Here is a 26,972-nt window from a genome sequence, read left to right as displayed (position 1 = left end):
AAAATAGACAAATATTAAGATGTTGTTTTCAATTCTTCAGGAGTTCTGTATAGTCTCCTTCCACTTGAGCACGTCGGACGAAACGTTCACACAACGATGTCAAACCGTCTGAAAACTAGTTCTTTCGGATGTTATTCAGCTCAGGCGTCGCGCTGGCTTCATTGTCAGTTACGTCGTCATGTGAATTTCTGCACTTTGTCGTTTTGTTGTAGGTATGAATTGATAGCACCAATCGTCGTCACACATGATGATTTTTTCCCGAAAAGAATTGCCCCTGTTATGCGTTTCAGTCAACTCTTTGCAAGCAATCACACATCGTTGTTTCAATTCGCGAGCCAAAGCATTTAGGAGAATGTCTTGAACACACTGTGATTTGCGACACAAAAACATTGACATACTATTGCCGCGAGTGCACTACTTAACACTGCCTGCTTGCAACTGACTGGTCGAATACACGGCTGTTGTTTACAGCTGTTACTTCAAGCTACCGCCGTAGTTACTGCGCTGACGTCGCTTATACTCCGTGAATGTAATTAGTCTCGTAACTTTTTGGACGGGCGGTGTATACGGTATTTGTCTTGACAGCACTCTTTCAAGCAGTCGTGACCACCATTAGTATGCACACTTTGTAGAGTAATACAGGTTTTTGCAGTCAAAAGTGATGAAATAACTGTACCAGATTCGGCTGCACAGTCTTTATCAACAGCCTTTTGATTGTTTTAGGGTTGTGACTGCCTCATAATGCATTAAGCAGCATTTGGCATCCAACGATTGTAATAGTTTTATTTGAACAGTGGAGTCTACTGTTGGGAGACTCGCTGAACGCAATGTGATGTAACCACAGGGCTAGTCTCAGACACATAGGCTGCTGATAAAACCGCGTGAACCGTGACATGGCGCCTAAGACCACGCGGCTATATTTTATGGTTGTTACGGGCTCGAGTGACTTGTCACCAATACTGTAATTCTGCAATTTTGTATTTCTTCACCAATATGCGCCCATCATCTATATTTATTTACTTTCTGGGGACGATTGCCACTTTTTACACCAGTCATCGATTATATGCAGGCTTTTCTACAATTCAATACAGTTTTACGGAGTTGCTAACTACTTCTTATGACATTTGCGAACAGCTTTATGAGACTACCGACATTTTGCACTATATAATTTACTGTAAAGAGTAACGGACGGTCATATTTTCTTGGGATACTCCTAAAATTACCTTTACATCTGTCGATCACCATACTCCATTTCTTCAAGAGCTCTAGAATACTGTTTAGAAAGAAATCACAGTTGCCATGTAAAAAATTACCAGAAAAATAAATAAACTGATGAGGCAAAACATTACGACTACCTGTTAGTAGCTTGTTTTTAATCCTTCATAATTGATTCGATGTATCAAGGATCGAACAGTTTGTTGGTAGGTTTGTGGAGGTATGTGGCGTTGGATGTCTACACACAGCTCATCTAATAGGCGTAAATGACAGGCCGCTGATTTGCGTACGGGGTGACGGCACCAGATAGCGACCCAGAGGGGTTCCATAAGATTTACTTCAGGTGAATTTGGTCGCTGAGATATCAACGTGAGTTCACGATAGTACTCCTCAAAGCACTGTAGCACAGTTCTGGCTCCGTAAAACAAACAATTATACCGTTAAATGACATCGCCATCGAGGAAGACATAAGGCATGAAAGGATGGAGATGGTTGGCAGGCTGTCAGTGTGTCCTCAATTACTACCACAGGTCCCATGCAAGCGCAGTAGAATATCTCCCACAGCATAATGGTGTTCCTACAAATCTGCGTTCGTGGCGAGCTGCAAGTATCGAGCCACCGTTCACATCGACGATAGCGTTTGTAGGAACGACCATAGAGCTAGCGTAGCAGAAATGTGATTCACGCGAAGTGCCGACAAGTTCCCATTTATCAACGGCCGATCCCGGTGGTCCCGCACCTACTGCTATCATAACTGACGATGTCGTTGGCTCAACATGTGAACACATAGGGGTGGTCTGCTGCGGAGCTCCACGTTCAACAGTCTACCACGAACGGAGTGCGCCGAAACACTTGTGTGTACACCAGCATTGTGCTCTTCCCTTCTTTCCACTTTTACAGAAAGCGACAGCTCGTTTTATATACTGTTCTGTTACAGACGGAGGCAAATTGTTATCCTACGATATTAGATCTTCAAAGCGGGCTTCGTCATAACTTGCTTCCCCGTTTTCACATCCCTGTCCCTTTGTGCCAACGGCGCTACTTGACTAAAGTGACTGTAGTGAAAGAGCAGCCTCATTATCGTCATCCTCTTGTAAATAACCTGCGAATGTCAGTCCACTGCTTTGCTCTATATCGGTCACGTCTACCTTCGTGAAGTTGTCACGATTTCTGCAGTTAAACTGAAAGGTGTAATTGTTGTTGTTGTTGTTGTTGTGGTCTTCAGTCCTGAGACTGGTTTGATGCAGCTCTTCATACTACTCTATCCTGTGCAAGCTTCTTCATCTCACAGTACCTACTGCAACCTACATCCTTCTGAATCTGCTTAGTGTATTCATCTGTTGGTCTCCCTCTACGATTTTTACCCTCCACGCTGCCCTCCAATACTAAATTGGTGATTCCTTGATGCCTCAGAACATGTCCTACCAACCGATCCCTTCTTCTGGTCAAGTTGTGCCACAAACTTCTCTTCTCCCCAATCCTATTCAATACTTTCTCATTAGTTATGTGATCTACCCACGTAATCTTCAGCATTCTTCTGTAGTACCACATTTCGAAAGCTTCTATTCTCTTCTTGTCCAAACTATTTATCGCCCATGTTTCACTTCCATACATGGCTACACTCTATACAAATACTTTCAGAAATGATTTCCTTAAATCTATACCCGATGTTAACAAATTTCTCTTGTTCAGAAACGCTTTCCTTGCCATTGCCAGTCTACATTTTATATCCTCTCTACTTCGACCATCATGAGTTATTTTGTTCCCCAAATAGCAAAACTCCTTTACTGCTTTAAGTGTCTCATTTCCTAATCTAATTCCCTCAGCATCACCTGACTTAATTCGGCTACATTCCATTATCCTCGATTTGCTTTTGTTGATTTTCATCTTATAGCCTCCTTTCAAGACACTGTCCATTCCGTTCAACTGCTCTTCCAAGTTCTTTGTCTCTGACAGAATTACAATGTCATCAGCGAACCTTAAAGTTTTTATTTATTCTCCATGGATTTTAATACCTAGGTGAGGTTAGGTTAGTGTTTAACGTCCCGTTGACAACTAGGTCATTAGAGACGGAGCGCAAGCTCGGGTTAGGGAAGGATTGGGAAGGAAATTGGCCGTGCTCTTTCAAATGAACGATCCCGGCATTTGCCTGAAACGATTTAGGGAAATCACGGAAAACCTAAATCAGGATGACTGGAGACGGGATTGAACCGTCGTCCGCCCGAATGCGAGTCCAGTGTGCTTCCACTGCGCCACCTCGCTTGGTTTTTAATACCTACTCCGAATTTTCCTTTTGTTCCCTTTACTGCTTGCTCAATATACAGATCAAATAACATCGGGGAGAGGCAACAACCCTGTCTCACTCCCTTCCCAACCGCTGCTTCCCTTTCCTGTCCCTCGAGTCTTATAACTGCCATCTGGTTTCTGTACAAATTGTAAATAGCCTTTCGCTCCCTGCATTTTACTCCTGCCACCTTCAGAATTTGAAAGAGAGTATTCCAGTCAACATAGTCAAAAGCTTTCTCTAATTCTACAAATGCTAGAAACGTAGGTTTGCCTTTTCTTAATCTAGCTTCTAAAATAAGTCGTAGGGTCAGTATTGCCTCACGCGTTCCAACATTTCTACGGAATCCAAACTGATCTTCCCCGAGGTCGGTTTCTACCAGTTTTTCCATTCTTCTGTAAAGAATTCGTGTTAGTATTTTGCAGCCGTGACTTATTAAACTGATAATTCGGTAATTTTTACGTCTGTCGACGCCTGCATTCTTTGGGATTGGAATTATTATATTCTTCTTGAAGTCTGAGGGAATTTCGCCTGTCTCATACATTTTGCTCACCAGATGGTAGAGTTTTGTCAGGACTGGCTCTTCCAAGGCTGTCAGTAGTTCTAATGGAATGTGGCCTACTCCCGGGCCTTGTTTCGACTCAGGTCTTTCAGTGCTCTGTCAAACTCTTCACGCAGTATTATATTTCCCATTTCATCTTCATCTACATCCTCTTCCATTTCCAAAATATTGTCCTCAAGTACCTTGCCCTTGTATAGACCTTCTATATACTCCTTCCACCTTTCTGCTTTCCCTTCTTTGCTTAGAACTGGGTTTCCATCTGAGCTCTTGATATTCATACAAGTGGTTCTCTTTTCTCCAAAGGTCTCTTTAATTTTCCTGTAGGCAGTATCTATTTTACCTCTAATGAGATAAGCCTCTATATCCTAACATTTGTTTTCTAGCCATGCCTGCTTAGCCATTTTGCGCTTCCTGTCGATCTCATTTTTGAGACGTTTGTATTCCTTTTTGCCTTCTTCATTTACTGCATTTTTTATATTTTCTCCTTTCATCAATTAAATTTAATATTTCTTCTGTCACCCAAGGATTTCTATTAACCCTCGTCTTTTTACCTACTTGATCCTCTGCTGCCTTCACTACTTTATCCCTCAAAGCTACCCATTCTTCTTCTACCTTATTTCTTTCCCCCATTCGTGTCAATTGTTCTCTTATGCTCTCCCTGAAACTCTGTGCAACCTCTGCTTTAGTCAGTTTATCCAGGTCCCAACTCCTTAAATTCCCACCTTTTTGCAGTTTCTTCAAGCACAAAATAAACTTCATCAGCTTTCGTTTCTCTTTTTAAAATATAGTCGAATAGCCACATACAATGATGCTTACTAATCATGACTTTCCGGAGGTCTCGTTCTTTGACCTTTAAACGTTTCAATTTGGCGATCACTCTGCACCGCTCCTGGAGCCACTGCACTATCGCTTACTGGTTCACCGTCATTACAAATACATGGTGTTTCAAATAGGACTATACAACTTTAAACACTCATATAAATTTATTGAAGAAGATATAGAGCTGGGTTTAGTGTTATTCCATAGTGAAACACCTCAAGCTTTTTTTTTTTTTTTGCCTTAAACTGAAGATGGTGTATGTGGCTTCCGTTGGTTATCCTGCACACATCCGATCGGAGGCCAATTTCTTCCCAAACTCACTGTAGCATTGTAGGTGTAACTTTCTCAGTGGCGGCATAAGTTATTGCTCTAAGTTCAGGTACATAAGCCGGCACAGGAGGTACAAACACGATATTCTTGGTGAATAAACATTAAAAGTAATAGAGTGGTGTCAGGTCTGAGGAACGTGGGGGCATCACGGGCAATCCATTGCCTTGGAAAGCGGTCACTGAGAAAATTCCAGACGTCAGCAAGGTAGGGGGGTGGTGCACCATATTGCATGAAGTAAACATTTCGTTCTTGGTCATCCTCATCGATGTGTGGCATCTAAAAGTGTTGTAATATATCCAGGTACACTATCCTGTCGATCGTTCTCTCACGGAAAAAAAAGGGGCCGTATACTTTGTTCTTCCTCAATGCACAAAAAACGTTCAGTTTAGGGCTATCACTAACATGCTGCAATGTTTGATGTGATTTTTCACTGCCCCAAATCCTACAGTTATATGTGCTTGCCTTGCCACTTAAGTGAAACGTCGGCTCGTCAGAAAGGATCACTTTGTCCAAGAAATGTCCATCATCAGGTAATCGATTTAAAATATCCACACAGAAGCTCTCGCGAGCTATTTTATCAGTGTCTTTTATTGGCTGTACGATCGTCAATCTGTACGGTTTCAAATATAAATGGTTTCTCAACACACGCCAAATAGTCGCGTGCAGTTCGCGAGATGCACGCCGGGTCGATTTCGTAGCGCTGTTGACAAAAGATTGTCTCAGTCGTTCAACGACGCCGTCAGATATGCTTGGACGACCTGATGATTTCCAATGTCTTACCGAGCACCGTGTTTCTACAAAACATTTATGCCACTCAAAAATTGTAGGCCTACTAGAAGGATCTTTAGCGTACTTGTTACGAAAATTACGCTGAACTGTTATCATCGAATTAGATTCTTCAAACCAAACCTCACTGCTAGCTAGCTCGGGTCCACCGAAGGTAACCATCTTTAACGCAAATGTCGCTAGCGCTCCTTACGGTGCGATTCGGCACTAGAGAACGACACGAGGCAAAACTTGATGTATTTCCCTGCAAACTGACACTGCAATCACCTCTGTAGATGCTACGAAGTAATTTATATGAATTTTCAAAGTTGTAAAGCTGTCTTTGAAACACCCTGTACAAACCTCTTACCCGCTTCACTGTACAGTACTTCGCCCTCAGGCATCGAGCGGGCACAGTGGAGTAGAGCGAATGACAAACAAGTAAATCGCCTGCGTGTTTAAAAACTGTACTTTCAAAAGGTCATAACTGCTTAATATCAGAATAATGGCCACATTTTCGACCAGGAGCAATTGCTGGCACTGATATCCTGCAGATGTGCTTTTTTTTCCTTAAAATAAAAGGTCGAGTTAGATGCTTTCCTTTACAAGGAAACATCACTAAGTCTGGACCTCTTGTCTGGCGCAGTGGTGATAAATTATATATTCAACTCTCATTCGTAAGTCAGCGTATCTATTACTGAAAACCGTATCAGAATGTCCAAAATAGTTTCTGAGACTGACCATCACATACAAAAATGTGCCGACGGACTTAGATTTGTCATATGCGTAGCTGAGTTTTCAGTTTCATATTCACATGAAGATATCCTATTCCGATTAATGAATCTCAAGTCACGAATGTAGTTCCCCAAAATTTAAAGTTTTTCGCACTTTGGATGCATTACGCTGAAGTGGTGAGCAGGAGATTTACAGCTGATATTGATTCGGGCGTTACCGTACAGTTTTATAGTTGCTGGCAAGGAACTTTGGGTAACCAGCCGCCGTGCCAAGCGTCTATCACGTGACCCCCGTGACCTGCTTGTATTTGATGGAATATTTGCAGCAACGGAATGCAGTGATGTGCGTGGAAATAACAATAAACAACCTCCACATGGTGAAATGTATGCTTCGAAATAACCATGATACAGAACGGAAAATTATACTAATAGTAACTAAATTACAGAGGAGTGCTATTCGTAACAGGGCAATATATGCATTTCTCTTTTTGTACACATTTAAATTAGTATCACTAACAAACAGAGGAAGATTGTTGTGAAATATTCAGTGCAGACCCGTGATGCCTTCTACTGCGAGCTGATAGTAAAGTGTAAAAAACGGTGTCAAGCACTCTGACATGCGTACCAAAGACCTCGGTGTTAGATCACGCTGGCCTCCCTACATCGGTAGTTCGCTCCGGGCCGGTGCTTAAGTTGCCTATCGCAGTCACCGCTAGGTGGCAATGGTATTGTTTCCACAGCGGCAGGGGACTTTAATTCATTGTAGTTACATCAATTTTAACGAAACATTTATAAATTATACACACAAACCTTCCTTGTTTATCAGTCTATATATTAGTGAAAACTGTACTACATTCCCTACATTAGTTTCTGATATTAACCCGAACATACAGACAGGAACCACAGTTGTGGACTTTAATTTAGTTATGTAGAGATACCTAGCTAGCAGAAGATGTGATAGAAGAAGAAGGCAGACAAATGAAGAAGAGCTTCGGCGCTAGTTCGGGTTTGGATCCTTAGTATACTTGTAGAACCGAAAGTCCTCTGCCAAGCCCTCCACCACAAGATGCGTTATTGATTTTTTTTAAAATAACATTTGTCTAAACGACGTTTGATCAATATTTTGTGAGTAAATATTTGATAAGCTACGGAATGTCGTGACATTGGTGGATGGGAAGCCACATAAATATAATAAAAATAGTGATGTGAAACGAGAAGCACTACAGATAAATTTCTTTTTGCAGCGAAAGGTCTTAAATATTAACAATGGTCTTGAATCTGTGACAGAAGCTTACTATATCCCGTCAGTCTAAATTAAATTAATTCATAAAAAATAGACAAATATTAAGATGTTGTTTTCAATTCTTCAGGAGTTCTGTATAGTCTCCTTCCACTTGAGCACGTCGGACGAAACGTTCACACAACGATGTCAAACCGTCTGAAAACTAGTTCTTTCGGATGTTATTCAGCTCAGGCGTCGCGCTGGCTTCATTGTCAGTTACGTCGTCATGTGAATTTCTGCACTTTGTCGTTTTGTTGTAGGTATGAATTGATAGCACCAATCGTCGTCACACATGATGATTTTTTCCCGAAAAGAATTGCCCCTGTTATGCGTTTCAGTCAACTCTTTGCAAGCAATCACACATCGTTGTTTCAATTCGCGAGCCAAAGCATTTAGGAGAATGTCTTGAACACACTGTGATTTGCGACACAAAAACATTGACATACTATTGCCGCGAGTGCACTACTTAACACTGCCTGCTTGCAACTGACTGGTCGAATACACGGCTGTTGTTTACAGCTGTTACTTCAAGCTACCGCCGTAGTTACTGCGCTGACGTCGCTTATACTCCGTGAATGTAATTAGTCTCGTAACTTTTTGGACGGGCGGTGTATACGGTATTTGTCTTGACAGCACTCTTTCAAGCAGTCGTGACCACCATTAGTATGCACACTTTGTAGAGTAATACAGGTTTTTGCAGTCAAAAGTGATGAAATAACTGTACCAGATTCGGCTGCACAGTCTTTATCAACAGCCTTTTGATTGTTTTAGGGTTGTGACTGCCTCATAATGCATTAAGCAGCATTTGGCATCCAACGATTGTAATAGTTTTATTTGAACAGTGGAGTCTACTGTTGGGAGACTCGCTGAACGCAATGTGATGTAACCACAGGGCTAGTCTCAGACACATAGGCTGCTGATAAAACCGCGTGAACCGTGACATGGCGCCTAAGACCACGCGGCTATATTTTATGGTTGTTACGGGCTCGAGTGACTTGTCACCAATACTGTAATTCTGCAATTTTGTATTTCTTCACCAATATGCGCCCATCATCTATATTTATTTACTTTCTGGGGACGATTGCCACTTTTTACACCAGTCATCGATTATATGCAGGCTTTTCTACAATTCAATACAGTTTTACGGAGTTGCTAACTACTTCTTATGACATTTGCGAACAGCTTTATGAGACTACCGACATTTTGCACTATATAATTTACTGTAAAGAGTAACGGACGGTCATATTTTCTTGGGATACTCCTAAAATTACCTTTACATCTGTCGATCACCATACTCCATTTCTTCAAGAGCTCTAGAATACTGTTTAGAAAGAAATCACAGTTGCCATGTAAAAAATTACCAGAAAAATAAATAAACTGATGAGGCAAAACATTACGACTACCTGTTAGTAGCTTGTTTTTAATCCTTCATAATTGATTCGATGTATCAAGGATCGAACAGTTTGTTGGTAGGTTTGTGGAGGTATGTGGCGTTGGATGTCTACACACAGCTCATCTAATAGGCGTAAATGACAGGCCGCTGATTTGCGTACGGGGTGACGGCACCAGATAGCGACCCAGAGGGGTTCCATAAGATTTACTTCAGGTGAATTTGGTCGCTGAGATATCAACGTGAGTTCACGATAGTACTCCTCAAAGCACTGTAGCACAGTTCTGGCTCCGTAAAACAAACAATTATACCGTTAAATGACATCGCCATCGAGGAAGACATAAGGCATGAAAGGATGGAGATGGTTGGCAGGCTGTCAGTGTGTCCTCAATTACTACCACAGGTCCCATGCAAGCGCAGTAGAATATCTCCCACAGCATAATGGTGTTCCTACAAATCTGCGTTCGTGGCGAGCTGCAAGTATCGAGCCACCGTTCACATCGACGATAGCGTTTGTAGGAACGACCATAGAGCTAGCGTAGCAGAAATGTGATTCACGCGAAGTGCCGACAAGTTCCCATTTATCAACGGCCGATCCCGGTGGTCCCGCACCTACTGCTATCATAACTGACGATGTCGTTGGCTCAACATGTGAACACATAGGGGTGGTCTGCTGCGGAGCTCCACGTTCAACAGTCTACCACGAACGGAGTGCGCCGAAACACTTGTGTGTACACCAGCATTGTGCTCTTTCGGCAGCGATGCCCACAGATCACCATCTATCGTACTTTACAGAGCACACAAACCTCCAAACCCCATGTTCTGTGAACAGTCGTGGATGTCCAACCATTAGTGGCTAGTGGTAGTGCCACTGCCCTTCCACCTCTTTCCGTAGGTGGTCACGGCAGCGGCACGTGAACATTCGATAGCTGCACCGTTTTCGAGATACTCGTTCACAGGCTCTGCGTAATAATAATCTGCCCTTTGTCAGAGTCGCTTATCTCGTTAGATTTCCCCACTTGCAGCCCATACCTTCGCTAGGGTGATCACCCGTCCGTGTCTGCTCCGCTTACATACTTCAGTTGCCGCGTCACGTGCTTCGAACGCCACCAGGCAGCATCCAACGTCGCAGTGGGCATTGGTCATAATGTTTTGGCTGCTCCGTGGATATATCCTTGATAGAAATCTTGTTGTTAACAAATTCGAATATACACTACTGGACATTAAAATTGCTACACCAAGAAGAAATGCAGATGATAAACGGGTATTCATTAGAGAAATATATTGTACTAGACATGTGATTACATTTTCATGCAATTTGGATACATAGATCCTGAGAAATCAGTACCCAAAACAACCACCACTGGCCGCAATAACGGCCTTGATACGCCTGGGCATTGAGTCAAACAGAGCTTGGATGGCGTGTACAGGTAAAGTTGCCCATGCAGCTTCAACACGATACCACGGTTCATCAAGAGTAGTGACTGGCGTATTGTGACGAGCCAGTTGCTCGGCCACCATTGACCACACGTTTACAATTGGTGTGAGATCTGGAGAATGTGCTGGTCAGGGCAGCAGTCGAATATTTTCTGTAACCAGAAAGGCCCATACAGGACCTGCAACATGCGGTCGTGCATTATCCTGCTGAAATGAAGGGTTTCGCAGGGATCGAATGAAGGATAGAGCCACGGGTCGTAACACATCTGAAATGTAACGTCAATGCGAACAAGAGGTGACCGAGACGTGTAACCAATGGCATAACCATACCATCACGCCGGGTGATATGCCAGTATGGCAATGACGAATACACGCTTTCAATGTGCGTTCACCGCGATGTCACCAAACACGGATGTGACCATCATGATGCTGTAAACAGAACCTGGATTCATCGGAGAAAATGACATTTTGCCATTCGTACACCCAGGTTCGTCGTTGAGTACACCGTCGCAGGCGCTCCTGTTTGTGATGCAGCGTCAACGGTAACCGCAGCCATGGTCTCCGAGCTGATAGTCCATGCTGCTGCAAACATCGTCGAACTGTTCGTGCAGATGGTTGTTGTTCTTCAAACGTCCCTATCTGTTGACTCAGGGATCGAGACGTGGCTGCACGATCTGTTACAGCCGTGTGCATAAGATGCCTGTCATCTCCACTGCCAGTGAAACGAGGCCGTTGGGATCCAGATTTTTTTTCCATTTATTGTTATTTTAAACCTGTTTACAGGCAGGCCTGCAGCAGCATACTACACCCCTCTTCAGCCGCAGATAAACATACAGGACAAAATGATGACAATGTGAGATAAATAGATGGTGGACACATAAACGGAGACAAACACTTTTTAAAATACATGGAGCCGTTCACAGGTGTAGAGTCCAAGATAAAAGTTGCTCAGACACTTGGACACAGACATAGACGAAAAATAGTCACACGTGAACTTAGGTGCACTAAACGAATAACACTGAACCACTTAAGCACAAAACGACGGCACACACAGAAACACAAGGCGTCGATATCTGGCGCGCGTGTGTGCGAGTCCGGTGACATGCCAAGGGAGGGGGAGGAGGAAGGGGAGTGGGACAGGGAGAGGGGAGGGCATGTGCCATGGGCAAGGGAGCTAGGGGGAGGAGAGGAAAAAAGGGGGGAGCCTGGGGGAAGAGGGGTGGAGGAAGGGGACAGGGGAAAAGGAAAGAGAAGGGAGGGAGGGTGCCAAGAGGAGAAAACACGGGAGTGGGGGTGGGGAGGATCAAAGTTGATAGGAGGGGTAGATGGAGGGGAGGAAGACATCATCAGGGAGGGGGAGCTGGCGGAAGCCACCTTGGGAGAGGGTAAGGAGGGTGGAGAGATAGAGACCGGGTGGGACGTGGGAATACAGGCGCGGCAGCGAGCGGGGGTGGGAGAGGATGGGCGAGACAAGCGGGTGAGGTGGGTAGAGTTTGCGGGAGGTGTACAGGATCCGTATCCTTTCAAGGAAAAGGAGGAGGTGGGGGAAAGGAATGAGATCGTAGAGGATCCGCGTGGGGGAGGGGAGACTTGGGATCCAGAACGACGTTCCGTATTACCCTCCTGAACACACCAATTCCATATTCTGCTAATAGCCATTGGATCTCGACCAACTCGAGCAGCAATGTCGCGATACGATAAACCGCTATCGCGATAGGCTACAATCCGACCTTTATCAAAGTCGGAAACGTGATAGTACGCATTTTTCCTTGTTACACAAGGAATTACAACAACGCTTCACAGGCAAAGCCGGTCAACTGCTGTTTTTGTATGAGAAATTGGTTGGAAACTTACCTCATGTCAGCACGTTGTAGGTGTTGCCACCGGCGACAACCTTGTGTGAATGCTCTGAAAAGCTAATCATTTGCATATCACAGCATCTTCTTCCTGTCGGTTAAATTTCTCGTCTGTAGCACGTCATCTTCGTGGTGTATCAGTTTTAATGGCCAGTAGTGTATTTGCTTTTAACTTGCAGAAACACCTTTCAGGATTTCAAAAGTTATTTCTCAGCAACTGTATGCAATATCGCATTGAAATAACAGTGACGGTAAATATTTCAATGCCTATAATATTTCATACTAGTAGCACACTTCATTCATACAATTTGAAGGAGTTGTTAGAAAATGTACGGAAAGTGGGGCTTAGCGTTCTAGTAACAACGAATAAATTAGTGACGAAACATAAACTCAGAATGGACATTGTTGGGAAAGTAGTTTCATCTATTCCTTCTCAATGGAGCCGTCCCGATACTTTCCTTAAACGATTTAGGGAAACCATGGAATACCTAAAGCTGGATAGCCAAACAGGATTTGCAACTCGATCCTCAAGATTGAAAATCCAGCGTCTTAACGTTGCGCCACGTTGTTGTGCAATTTCTGAAAAAGATAACAGGCTGTAGATGGCATTAGTTTCAATTATCTATATAAAACACATCGACCTAATATCAAGATTTTTGAGAGACTGTTCTTGCTTGTTCATCGGTGCCGCCTCTTCCTCTTCCACCCATCACACTCCGACACTCTTACAGATATTCAATAGTTTCATTTGTCCCACATTATTTGCGTCAGTCACCTTGCTAGGAGCAACCATCATATCAGCGGTACGAGATCGTACTGCTTACCGACAGGAACCGCTGATATTTGCATGATAATACGTCCGTCATCAATAATAATAACGTGAAGTTATAATAAGGTGATGATGCAGGAGGGGAGGTGTGTTTGGTGGGAGTAAGCTGAGCCCTTTCTGCTATCTCAGGTGTCACGGCCGACGAGGCGGAGATTGCTTATTTCGGCCGGATCGTCTGACGGGAAGCGACCTGCTACGCCCCCAGCACTTCAAGTGCCCTGATATGACTGGAGGAAATGGCAATGCTTCCTTATAACGGAAGTTCATTGTTGCTTTTTCCAAGCGTACCTTCACGTCGTCTAAGGCTCTGTATGTTTTCTTAAATACATTTCTTGTAAGTTTTTTCGTGTTATTGTTTCTCCTATCATCAAATCAATTAATCCTAGACAAGTAAGGATGTAATCTAGCATTGTGTCTGTGATATTGTAACTGAATTTTCAATTTTTGGCCTGGGTTACTTCGATTGCGACCATTCCTCTTTCGCATTTATCTGTCTATTTCAGGGGTTCCGGAAAAAATTTTCTCGAGGATCCCCTCATCGAGCATGATTGGTACCTTGTCACATCTCAGTATCAAGTACCTAAAAAAACCAAATTAAGAGTCTTTTTATACGTTTTCTATTTTTGGTACTTAGAAAAATCGTTGACTTATTCATTATTGAAAAAATATTGAAGTTAAAAACTTTTTCAATTTAGCCATCACTGTTATTGTTAAATTTTTGATTATTACTCGAAATCTTACTAACACTACTGTTTTAATACAGAACATTGAATATGTAAACAACACGGTCTGTGAAAGCACTGGCAATAAATTAACAATGGCCGATTGTCGTCTGAAATGCGAGTTTCTGTGTAAAGTGACTGTCAGTCGTCAGCTGCAAAGAGGCAGGGAGCGCAGTCTAAGGGTATACAGCAGAACTATTTGCCTCTATCTAATTCTAGTTTTGCACTAGAGTGTGCTAGAGTCAGTTGGCCCTAGGAAGACGCTAGACGCAGAAGTTAGCGTTCGCTAAAGCTCTGCTCATGCAGGAAGCGGCCAAAACAAAAAATCTGTTATCATATGAAATATATTTAATGTATTTTCTATACTAATAGCGTCTTGCGGACCCCTCTGGCATAGCTCGCGGACCCCTGGGGGTCCGCGGTCCACCTGTTGAGAACCACTGGTCTATTTACTTTCTTTGCCAGTATCACATTCCAATTTGTTTCAACTTCTGCTTACCATTTATAAAAGGTATATATCACATCCTCCCCTTCCCAGCTCCGCTACGTCTACATCGACATCTACATATATACTCTGCTAGCCACCAAGCGGTGTGTGGCGGAGGACACAATTCGCGCCGAAGTCATATTTCCCCTCCTCTGTTCCACTCGCGGATCGCGTGAGGGAAAAAATACTGTCTGTAAGCCTCAGTACGAGCTCTTATTTCCCTTATCTTTGAATGACGATCATTACGCGATTTGAAAGTTGGTGGTAATAATACATGCTCTACATCATCGGTGAAGATTGGATTTCGGAATTTAGTGAGGAGCCCCTTCTGTTTAGCGTGTCGTCTATCTGCAAGTGTGTCCCACTTCAAACTTTCTATGAGATTTGTAACGCTCTCGCGATGGCTAACTGTACCAGTCACGCATCTTGCCGCTCTTCTTTGGACCTGGTCAATCTCTTGAATCAGACCCAACTGGTAAGGGTCCCACACAGACGAACAGTACTCTAAGACTGGACGAACTAACGTATTGTAAGCTATTTCCTTTGTTGAAGGACTGCTTCACTTCAGGATTCTACCAATAAACCGCAATCTAGAGTGCTGAAGTCCTCTATCGTAAACGAGTTTTTGAAAGCTAGGTTTAGAATTTCGGCCTTCTGTTTATCATCATCAGTTACATTACCCGTACTGTCAGCAAGAGAAGGTATTGAATTATTTGCAGCGTTCATAGATTTTACGTACGACCAAAATTTTTTGGGATTATTTTTAGAATATGCAGATAAAATATTCCTTTCAAATTCGTTAAAAAGAGTCTATCACTGTCTTTCTGACAACAGCTTTCATTTTGCATAATTTCTGTTTGTCAGCGGGACAGTGAATACTAAACGTATCGACTGTGCAAAATTCTCTGCTTTCTCAGCAACTTCCTAATATGTTTGTTGTGCCAAGGAGGATCCTTTCCCTCCCCTATACAAAATACCAAATCTAACGAATTTCTGCACGTAGGCTTGGGCATTTGCTTATTTACTATATTAAAGAAAACGTTTATACAGATGCAGTCATACCGTTTTTGTTCTCCTTGAATCTTACGTCCATAAATGTTTTGCTCTATGCAGCTCATTGACTTATCACTCAACATAATATTCTTATTTTAGGAGATAGATCATTAGCTGGTTTTATGAAATAGATATGTGATGGTAATATATTATTCTATAGGTAATTCAATCATTCGTATATCGCACAATTAAAACGTGTAAGTCATTTTGCCAGACCTGAGACTAATCGAGAGACATAAATGGATATATTATAAATTAAATATCTCCCTCTTTTCTGCCTTTATGTGAAACTACTCTCAGAAACTACTGTAGGGTTCTTGATACAATTTTCACTAATAGACTGATTCACGAGGACGGTTTATGAATATCATTCATAAATATACAAGAATGATAAGTGTTAAATACATGTAGAGTTGCGCACTACCGAAATTATAGTTCGGTAGTTTTGGTACAGTACAAAAATGATGTAGTGAATGGAAGGATTAACGGTAGTATTGGTGGCAGTGGTGGGGAAAGAAACAATAATGAATGTATGCGAGAGAAACTGGGGTCCAACGACTGCTTGCGTTTTCTTTTCTTTTACCTTTTTTTAAAGGAAATAACATTTTCCAGTGCTACCTCATAAATCTCTTCAGTTTTATTTTTATTTTTGCTGCAACATTCCTCTTTTCACATTAAAAAATTCGAATAAAGCATAAATTAAACATTGACAAATTCAGTTTTACTATAAAAGCTGTTTATTTTTGAGTAACACACAGGGAGAGAGCTACGTAGAACAAAAACGTTCTTTAGGTTACACGGCCCTATATATGGCCTTACAAAGTTTCTAGGCTGTTCACCACTTTCGGTTTTTAGTGGAATCTACTAAGACGCTGATCGCACACGCAAACGAAGTGTTCCAAATGAGATAACGCTCGACAGGTATGCTACACACCTAATGTAAAAGTAAGGCAGTGACTATCTTAACTGACCATGGCTACTAGGAAAACTACTGTAGTCTACAATTATCTCTGGTAGTCTACGGTGGCCTACGGTACTTTTACAAAGATCTGTCTGTGCAAATGTCTGTGCACATCACATCTGCGCAGACAGATCGTTGCGTGTGGACAGAAGATTTGCACCAACCTGAGGTGTGTGCAAACCTGGAAGTTGGAGTTGGAGGTTTGAGCGAAACCTCTCAAATCTGTAGGTTCAAACCACATCTGCGCAGACAACCTGGAGCGTGTGGACAGGAGATCACCGCAAATCTGGCGCGAAACAACTGTTTGCTCAGCCTAATGTTTGTATTTGTGCGCACAGAGCATTAAAGTGGGTGATACTCGTCAGTGTTCTCGATAGTTTGTTAGTGAATTCATCGAAATATATAGAAACCACCCATGTTTGTGGAAGATTAAAAGTAAAGAATGTAGTGACCGAGACAAAAGGACAGCACCATACAATGATCTAATTGAAAAATAGCTGGCAGTTGACGCCTCGGCAAACAGAGAAACAGTAATATAAAAAAAATAAATTCATTGCGAACTGTTTACCGAAAAGAGTTATCAAAGTTCAGAAATCTAGAAGATCTGGTGTAGGAGTAGATCAAGTATACCAAACAATGTTATGGTAATTTGATCTGCTTGGCTTTTTTAAGGTTCGCCCTACAAATCTCGCAGGAAATTTACGTGAGAAAACTGCTTTCGCTTTAGCAGCCACTGTCTACACCATTTTGACCGCTTACTCTGTTTCCTGCGGTTGGTCTGTATGTTTTTTGCAACACAAGTTGCGAACACAGACCACAACAGAACTTCCTCCATTTCTATATAACTGAATTAAATTGTTGACGTTTACGGGGAGCGTAGTCGCTTGCCACTGATAATTCTTTTCTACACCGACAGATGGCGGGCAAGTAGTAGATTGAGGTTTGTGTCGTGTGAACACACCACATTTGCAGCGATCTTTTACATGTACAGACTTCTGCGCCGATGTCTGCGCAGACAGATAGTTGCGTGTGGACCGGGCTTAATGTAGAGTTATCGGTTCCATATTTATGTCACTAGATATTATAATTAAAATCGTCGCCCCGTTTTTCTGCGCGTATGTGAAGACTAAGTTCACGAACTACTGTCAGGATTTTGATACGGTTTCCACTACTAGACAGAATGAGTCACGAGAAAGGCCTGAGTACATAATTTATTGCCACTATACCAGGAAGTCGTCCGGCCGTGGATACTTACAATTAGTTCCACCCGTGGGAAGCATGGGCGGGTTGGCAACCTTAATGGAAAATGCCATTTTGTTTTTCTCGGATGCTGCGTGCACGCCTTTGTGTTGCGTCTACTACATGGGGCAATTAGAGGAAATGTAGTCGAAGCGGTGGAGGGGAGCAGTGGCTGGCCTCTAGTGGTAATAGGAAACCGTGCGGGACACTCGGGGGACGGCGGCTCCCCGCCTCCTGGGGCGCTCTGCACGCCATTCCACGAACACTCTTTCCTCACGCAACCAATTTACAAAAAAACGAATTCATCCCACAGACCAGAACGCTGTCTGAAAGGTCCGCATCTTTCGTCACCACGACATTTGTAATTCCAATACGAAATATAACTGAGTCGAAGCAATCCATCGTATTTTATTATCAGATATAAACAAATCTTTCGTGGGTTTACATCTTCAACACTAGGTGCATTGAGCCACTCTTATAATGTGGAGTGAAGGTTATTTGTGAAAGGAAAGCGAAGATGAACAGGCAAGCAAGCTATAAACGTTTCATTTAGTCAACTTAAAACACTAGAGCAACATATGCAATTTAGCAGTGTAATATCGTAATGTAGTAACATGTAATGTCCTTCAGACAAGCATCTATGTCTGAAGGAACAGACACTGCAGACAATCTACGGCTGTGTGAAATAGAAGAGTTGTATTCGCAAGATTAGATATCAACTGTACAATTTATTAGTGACACGTGAAAATCTGTGCCAAACTGTGACTTGAACCTGGACTTGTCGCATTATCCGAGCAATCACCTTAAACGCTTAGACCATCGCCGCGCGGGATTAGCCGAGCGGTCTGAGGCGCTGCAGCAATGGACTGTGCGGCTGGTCCCGGAGGAGGTTCGAGTCCTCCCTCGGGCATGGGTGTGTGTGTGTTTGTCCTTAGGATAATTTAGGTTACGTAGCGTGTAAGCTTAGGGACTGATGACCTTAGCAGTTAAGTCCCATAAGATTTTACACACATTTGAACATTTGCTTAGACCATCCATTCTGGACTGATTCAAACTTTCATACGTCACTATCTCTACGTTCCTTAGTGCTTGCAGACATCTATGTTTGCCGAACAGTGAGAGACGAGGTTATTATCGTCTCCGTGGCCTGTCTTAGCACGTAATAGAAGTCTACAATGTCTGTATTTTACTGTGTCTGTATAGTACAATGCAGTGTTCTACAGACATGCATGCACGTCTTAGGCACATTGTATAGTACTATACATTGTCAAATACAGACACTGAAAAACTGTATTATATGCCCCTTGACAGATCGCGACAATAATGATGTCTCTCCCTGTGCTGGAATCATAGACAGTGTATCAATACAGGACGTGAACACGGTGTCATACGGAGGTCTGTGTCGGAACTGGGCACGTGCACAGATAGCCGAAGTTAAGAGTTAAGCGATAAATCCGGGTTCGAGTCCCGGTATGGCGTAAATTTTTATGTGTCACTTATAAATTGTACAGCTGATGTCTAATCGTATTCATAATTTGCGGATTCAGCTCTTCTATTTTATGCAGCCATAGATCGTCTGCAGTGTCTGCTCCTTCAGACGTGGAGCTTGCATTTATCGCGAATTTGTCGCCCAGTGCAAAGACCCATGTGACTGGAAAAAAGCGCAGATATATAAGGGGTAGGATTACGGGACAATATCTCACTACGCAACAAAAATTTTATTTTCATATGGACAGAAATTGTGACGAATATCGAACAGCTCTACGTCAGCAGTTTTGCATAGTAATTTTGCGGTCGCTTTTTCATTTACGGGAAATTTATGAATAGTTGGGAAGCAATTTTTAGAATCGCAAATTCGGATACACTTGCTCTGCTAAGAATCGTTACATCACAAACTCTTAGTAAACATACGTAATTCTTAGGAAACTAAATGAATTTCAAACATTTTTCTATAGATAAACTACGTAGACCTACACTTAAACTCGATGCACGCTCTTAGCCGGCCGCTGTGGCCGAGCGGTTCTAGGCGCTTCAGTCCGGAACTGCGCTGCTGCTACAGTCGCAGGTTCGAATCCTGCCTCGGGCATGGATGTGTGTGATGTCCTTAGGTTAGTTAGGTTTAAGTAGTTATAATTCTAGGGGACTGATGACCTCAGGTGTTAAGTCCCATAGTGCTCAGAGCCATTTTAACCATTGTTTGAAGCGTAGACAGCTGCAGCATAAGTCGTATGAACAGTGGATGTCGTGGAATTTGTGAGCACCTTTTCAGCTGCCATACTTTGGGTGTAAAATGGTGTTCGTCCTTGGCGTCCGGTAGCTCCGTTCCTACGACAATTTTTCAAAATGTAAGTTACACGTTATTATGCCAGGCCAGGTCAGTTTTATTGAATGCTGCACTGCATTTAAAAGTGACACAGATAAATGACACTATATTTCAGCAGAGGCACGATCGAAAGGTTGTACCTGTTGTTCAGTTCCTCGATTATATAAATCTGTTCATTTGTCACGTGGCCATTCGAGAACGTCCATGTTAACGTACTCACTGTCGGAAAATCTCTTACCCCGCAGATGCTCTTATAGCTTGCCGAAAATATGGAAATAACATGATGCAAGATATGAACTTGCACATCGGCATCGCCCACGTCTGTATGGCCCTCGTCATATTGTTGGACGCGATACGATGAAGCTACGTACAGCTTTGATGTTTTGCTTACCCTATTGACAATGCGACACTCTCGTTGCGCAGTAGTCTTAACGCGGACGGCATTTGAAACTCACTTTCTGAAGCCCCTATGTGGTTAATTCCGTTTCGTACTGTTTCTACAATGCTTTACATTCACGATTGCTATATCTAATGCTGTAATGCAGCAAAGAATCTCAACGAACATACTTGTAGAGGGCGTTGACAAGAGCCTGTTTGCTCTGCGCTATCAGCGGTAGCTCGTTATGAGAAATGATCTGTTGACAGTCTGAACGCAGAGACGCGAGGAAACTGTCAAAGACGAAAAAAGTCAGTAGCAGAGCCCAGCCGTTCCATGCGGAGATATCATGTTGGTGGAAAGTTGCAACCGAGTAACTGTGAATGTTCACATGACCACTGATACCAGCATCGTCGCACAACTTACGCAGAACGTCCAACTTGAGCGGCAATTCTACGAAAGGACACTTCCGCCACTAGGAAGACCACAATTTGACTCCTTTAAAACTCGCTCCGTTGGGTGTAGGAAGCACAAGTGTGTCTCTGTGTCATGGTTGTCTGCTTGGTTCACACGTTTGCACCACACTGAGCCTTCTGGCTATGAGCATTCCCTATTACAGGCTATACACAAATGGCTCCCTCGTAACTATGCTACAATGCTATCTGTTGGCGGACGACGTTGAAACCATTATCAGTACGTCAACTATCCCCCGATGGCATATGTCGTCATAGGATCACAACCGACGTCGTCTTTCCTGGTGTACTAATTTTTTTTTCCTGCGGTGTGTTTAGATGGTCAGATGACGCTCCAATAAGCGCAGTAGTAACAATATAAGCATATTCTCCACTAATTGTAGTACAGTAAACAAAGTTTCTTCGTCTGACTGTATATGGTTATCACAGTGTGCTCCAATGCAGACGTGCTTCATCTCTCGCTCGTTTTTCAGCTCCAGTAGGCTCTAATTTTGTGTTCTTTCGTGCGTATCTCTGTTCAGATGAACTTTCGTGCTTCTATAGATATCACATGTGCGTATGGCATTTCTGTCCGGAAGTCTCCTTCAGGATAGCTGGACCGACTGGTGCAAGTCATTTTATTTGGCTCCACTTCAGTGTCTTGCGATCCGGTGATGATGAGGACAACATACACACCCATTCCCCAAGCCACGAGCTGCTCACATTCTGCTACAGAAATTTACATTGATGTGACAAAGGTCATGGAATAGCGTAAACCACATATACAGATGGCGGTAGTATCGTGTACACAAGGTATAAAAGGGCAGTTCATTGGCGGCCCTGTCATTTGTACTCAGGTCATTCCTGTGAAAATGTTTGCGGCGTGATTATGGACGCACGATGGAAATTACACTTTGAACGTGAATGGTAGTTGGAGCTAGACCCATGGGACATTTCATTTCGAATATCGTTAGGGAATTCTATATTTGTAGATCCACAGTGTCAAGAATATACCGATAATACCAAATTTCAGGCAATACCTCTCACAACGGACAACGCAGTGGCCGAAAGCCTTCACTTAACGGCAGACAGCAACGGCGCTTGCACAGAGCTGTCAGGGCTAATAGACAAGCAACAATGCATGAAATAACCGCAGAAATCGACGTGGCACGTTCGACGAACGAGTCCATTAGGACAGTGCGGCGAAATATGGCGTTAACGGGCTATAGGAGCAGGCGACCCACGCGAGTACCACCTTTGCTAACAGTACGGCGTCGCCTGGGCTCGTGACCATATTGGTTGGGCCTAGACGACTGTAAAACCGTGGCCTGGTCGGATGAGTTCCGATTTCAGCTGGTAACAGCTGATGGTAGGGTTCGAGTGTGGCGCAGATCTCACGAAGTAGTCAACAAAGCACTGTGTACGCTAGTGGTGGCTCCATAATGGTGTGGCTTGGGTTTAAATGCAATGGACTGAGCCCTTGGTTATGTTCGGCTACTTGCAGACCATTTTCAGCCATTCATGGGCTCCATAACCCCAAACAACGATGGAATTTTTATAGATGGCAATGCGCCATGTTACCGGGCCACAATTGTTCGCGATTGGCTTGAAGAACATTCTGGAGCTTTCGAGCGAATAATTTAATCACCCAGATCGCCCGATATATACTCCATCGAACATTCATGGGACACTATTGATATATCTGTTTGTGCAGGTTCGAATAAATGCAAGTGTTAGGGAAATGCTTCGGGAACTCAAGTGGGAATCTCTGGAGGGAAGGTAACATTCTTTTCGGGGAGCACTGGACCGGCAGTACTTTCGACATTATGGACATATATAGTGGCATCGTGGCTCAGTATTTCTGCAGGGGACTTCCAACGAATTGTTGTGTCTATGCCAAGTCCAGTTGCGGCACTGCACAGCGCAAAACGAGGTCCGATACGATATTAGGAGGTAAACCTGTCAGAGACAGCAAAGACCTGCAAGAGCAGCTGAACGGTATGGACACTGTCTTGAAATGAGGATATAAGGTGAACATCAACAAAAGCAAGACGAGGGTAATGGAATGTAGTCAAATTAAATCAGGCGATGTTGAGGGAATTAGGTAAGGAAATGAGGCATTTGAAGTAGTACCTTATTTTCGTGGTCCTCACGCATAGTGTATGTTGGAGGTAACAGAATTGTTTTGCAGTCAGCTTCAAACGCCTGTTCTCTAAATTTTCTAGACAGTGTTCCCCGAAAAGAATGTTACCTTCCCTCCAGAGATTCCTACTTGAGTTCCCAAAGCATTTCCCGAACACTTGCATTTATTCGAACCTGCCGGTAACAAATCTAGCAGCCGGCCTCTGAATTGCCTGCATGTCATCCTAGGATTCGGGCATTTGCCTTTTTTACAACAATCCTCATATGTTCGTTACATTTCAAATCGCTTTCCAACGTTACTCCCAGATATTTAAACAACGCAACAGTGTCAAGCAGGGCACTACTAATGCTGTATCTGAACAGTGCGGGTTTGTTTTTCCCACTCATCCGTATTAATTTACATTTTTCTACATTTAGAGCTAGCTGCCTTTTATCACACAGACTAGAAAATTTGTCTAATTCATCTTGCATCCTCCTACAGTCACTCAACGACAACACCTTACCGATCACCACAGCATCATCAGCAAACAGCCGCAAATTGCTGCCCATCCTGTCTGCCAAATGATTTATGTATATATAGAATATTAGCGATACTCTCACACATTCCTGGAGCAGTCCTGCCAATGCCCTTGCCTCTGATCCTCTGATGTACATTCGCCGTCGAAGTCTTCAAGCCACTCACATGTCTGGGATTCTATTCCATACGCTCGTACCCTGGTTTTCTGTCTGCAGTCGGGCACTGTGTCAAATACTTTCCGGAAATCTAGAAATATGGAAATAGTCTGTCGCCCTTCATCCATAGTTCGCAGTATATCAAGTGAGACAAGGGTAAGCTGAGTATCGCCCGAACGATGCTTTCTAAAACCAAGCTGATTCGTGGACATGATCTTCTAGATCTCAAGGAAATTTATTCACTTCGAACTGAGAATACGTTTAAGGATTCTGCAGCAGACCGGCGTCAGGGATATTTTTGGGGGTTTCGATCTTCTGCCCTTCTTATACACAGGAGTCACCTGCGCTTGTTCCCAGTCGCTGGGCAAGAGATTCGCTGTAAAAGCAAGCTAAGTATGGGGCCAATACAATTAAGTACTCGTTGAAAAACCTAATTGGGATTCCATCCTGACCTGATGACTTACTTATTTTCAACTCCTTCGGTTATTTCTGTACGCCAGGGATATTTATAACTAAGTCGTCCGTACAGGAGTCTGTTCGACGATCAAACGCCGGTATGTTTGTATGATTCTCCTGCGGGAACGATTTCTTGAACGTTACATTTAAAACTTCCGCTTTCATTTTGCTGCCCTCAGCTGCCATATGAGACTGGTTTGCAGGTGACTGTATGGAAGGCTTACACCCACTTAGCGATTTTACATAGGAGGTATCCCACAACTGTCCGCTGCTCGTGGTCTCGCGGTAGCGTTCTCGCTTCCCGAGCACGGGGTCCCGGGTTAGATTCCCGGTGGGGTCAGGGATTTTTCCTGCCTCAAGATGACTGGGTGTTGTTATGTCGTCTTCATCATCATCATTCATCCCCATAACGGTCGGAGGAAGGCAATGGCAAACCACCTCCACTAGGACCTTACCTAGTAAGGCGGTGTGGGTCTCCCGCATCGTCCCCTACGCTCTGTAAAGACGCATGGGACTTCACTTTATTTCCATCCCACAACTATTCTCACCTCAGTGTATTATGCCATTAATATGTGAGATGTACGGTTTGCATCTACACGAAACAAAACGAAATTTCACGTAGTGGACGGCAGCCAGTTATGCGTACTGTGGAGTGTGATGAAGTTCGCTTGTCATCACTTTTGAATATATTACATAAGATATATATGTAGATTTATTTTTTTCTCTTTTACGAATGTCTTCTTAAGCTTGCAGTAGTGAACCTGGCCTACAGCTGTTCGCCAGCCTTCTCTTCTGACAAGAGACATTGTTAGTTGGAATACATGGCATGTTTCCTCCTGTTTGCAGGTTAATCCCTCATCACTTCCCAAATTCAACTGTAACAACGGGTCGGAGTGTGGAGCGCTGACCGGCTTCTACTCGTGTAAAAACGGCCATTGTGACGGCATGTCGAAAATGCACGAGTGCACCTACAAGGCGGACGGCCTTGTCATCGATAGCGAGCGCGACAACGCCAAGCTCAACGGCTACTTCCTCTGCAAGAAGGCCCGCTGTACCAAGGTGAGCTCTACTTAAAATAGTTGTAAACGTGCGGGACTGCTCCTGCCACCTTCGCTACTCAAAGCATTATGTCTGGCTGTTCTCAAATAGGAAAACAACTAAGAACTAGCAGTTGTGAAACAAGTCGCGATTAATAACAACTATCACGTTAATACAATTGAGAGACTACACAAAAAAAGAAAAATGCGTTCACGAGGAAATGTCTGTGAATTTAGCGAATAACAATTCCGGTAATAATAAGAACGGTAAGAAAGCAAAGAATCGAAAAATGGCCTACAACAAACTAATATCACATAAAATGGCACAGTGGGGTCGTAAAATGGGTTTCAGAGTCATGAACGCACTAGAAAGGAAATAAAGGCATAATACACTGAAACGCCAAAGAAACTGGTATACGCTTGCGTGTTTAGATACAGAGACATGTAAACAGGAGAAATACTGTGCTGCGGTCGGCAACGACCAAATAAGACAACAAGTGTCTGGCCCTGTTGTTAGATCGGTTACTGCTGCTTAATTGCCAGATTATCGAGATTTAAATGAGATTGAAAAGATGTTAGAGTCGGAGCACAAGCTATGGGACACACGACCTCCGAGGTAGCGATCAAGAGGGAATTTTCCCTTACGACCTTACCGAGAGTATGAGGAATTGGGTAAAAGATCAAATGTCGGACATCTGTGCGGCCGGGGAAAGATCCTGCAACCTACGACGACTGAAGAGAATCGTTCAACGTGAGAGCGGTGCAACCCTTCCACCAATTGCTGCAGAATTCAATGTTGTACCATCACCAAGTGCCAGCGTTAGAACCATTCAACGAAACATCATCGATATGGGCTTTCGGAGCCGAAGGCCCACTCGTGTACTCTTGATGACTGCACGATACAAGGCTTTACGCCTCGCCTGCGCCGGTCAACACCTACATTGGACTGTCGATTACTGGGAAGATGTTAACTGGTCACATGAATCTAGTTTCAAATTGTACCGAGCGGATGGGCATGTACGTTTATGGAAACAACCTTATGAATCCATGGACCCAGCATGTTAGCAGGGCTGTTGAAGCTGGTGGAAGCTCTGTAAGGGTGTGGGGTATGTGCACTTGGAATGATAATGGACCCCCTGTTACGTCTAGATACTACTGAAAGTTGACACGTAAGTAAGCATCCTGTCTGACCACCTGCATCCATTCATGTCCATTGTGCATTCCGACGGACTTGAGCAATTGCAGCAGTACAATGCGCACACCCCATACTTTCAGAATTACTATAGAGTGGCTCCAGGAACACTCTTCTGAGTTTAAACACTTCCGCTGGCCACGAAACTCCCCAGGCATGAACATTGTTGAGCATATCTAGGATGCCCTGCAACGTGCTGTTCAGAAGATATCTCCACCCTCTCGTACCCTTACGGATTTATGGACAGCCCTGCAGGACTCATGGTGTCAGTTCGCTCCAGCACTACTTCACACATTAGTCGAGTAAATGCCACGTCGTATTGTGGCACTTCTGCGTACTCGTGGGAGCACTACACGA

At 43.5% G+C, this 26,972-nt stretch overlaps 1 protein-coding gene across 1 annotated transcript in view; it reads left to right on the top strand.

The window, feature by feature from the left end:
• Nucleotides 1-26,972, top strand: part of LOC126297540 (uncharacterized) — a 447,952-nt gene that overhangs the window by 260,234 nt on the left and 160,746 nt on the right. The window contains exon 4 of the mRNA XM_049988454.1: nucleotides 25,233-25,445. Coding sequence (XP_049844411.1) covers nucleotides 25,233-25,445 — 213 coding nt within the window. The remainder of the gene's footprint in view (nucleotides 1-25,232; nucleotides 25,446-26,972) is intronic.

This window comes from Schistocerca gregaria, chromosome X, assembly GCF_023897955.1.
Source record: "Schistocerca gregaria isolate iqSchGreg1 chromosome X, iqSchGreg1.2, whole genome shotgun sequence".
In the NCBI taxonomy this organism is placed as follows: domain Eukaryota; kingdom Metazoa; phylum Arthropoda; class Insecta; order Orthoptera; family Acrididae; genus Schistocerca; species Schistocerca gregaria.
The sequence above is the reverse complement of the archived record's forward strand: the minus strand, read 5'-3'. Positions and strand labels throughout refer to the sequence as shown.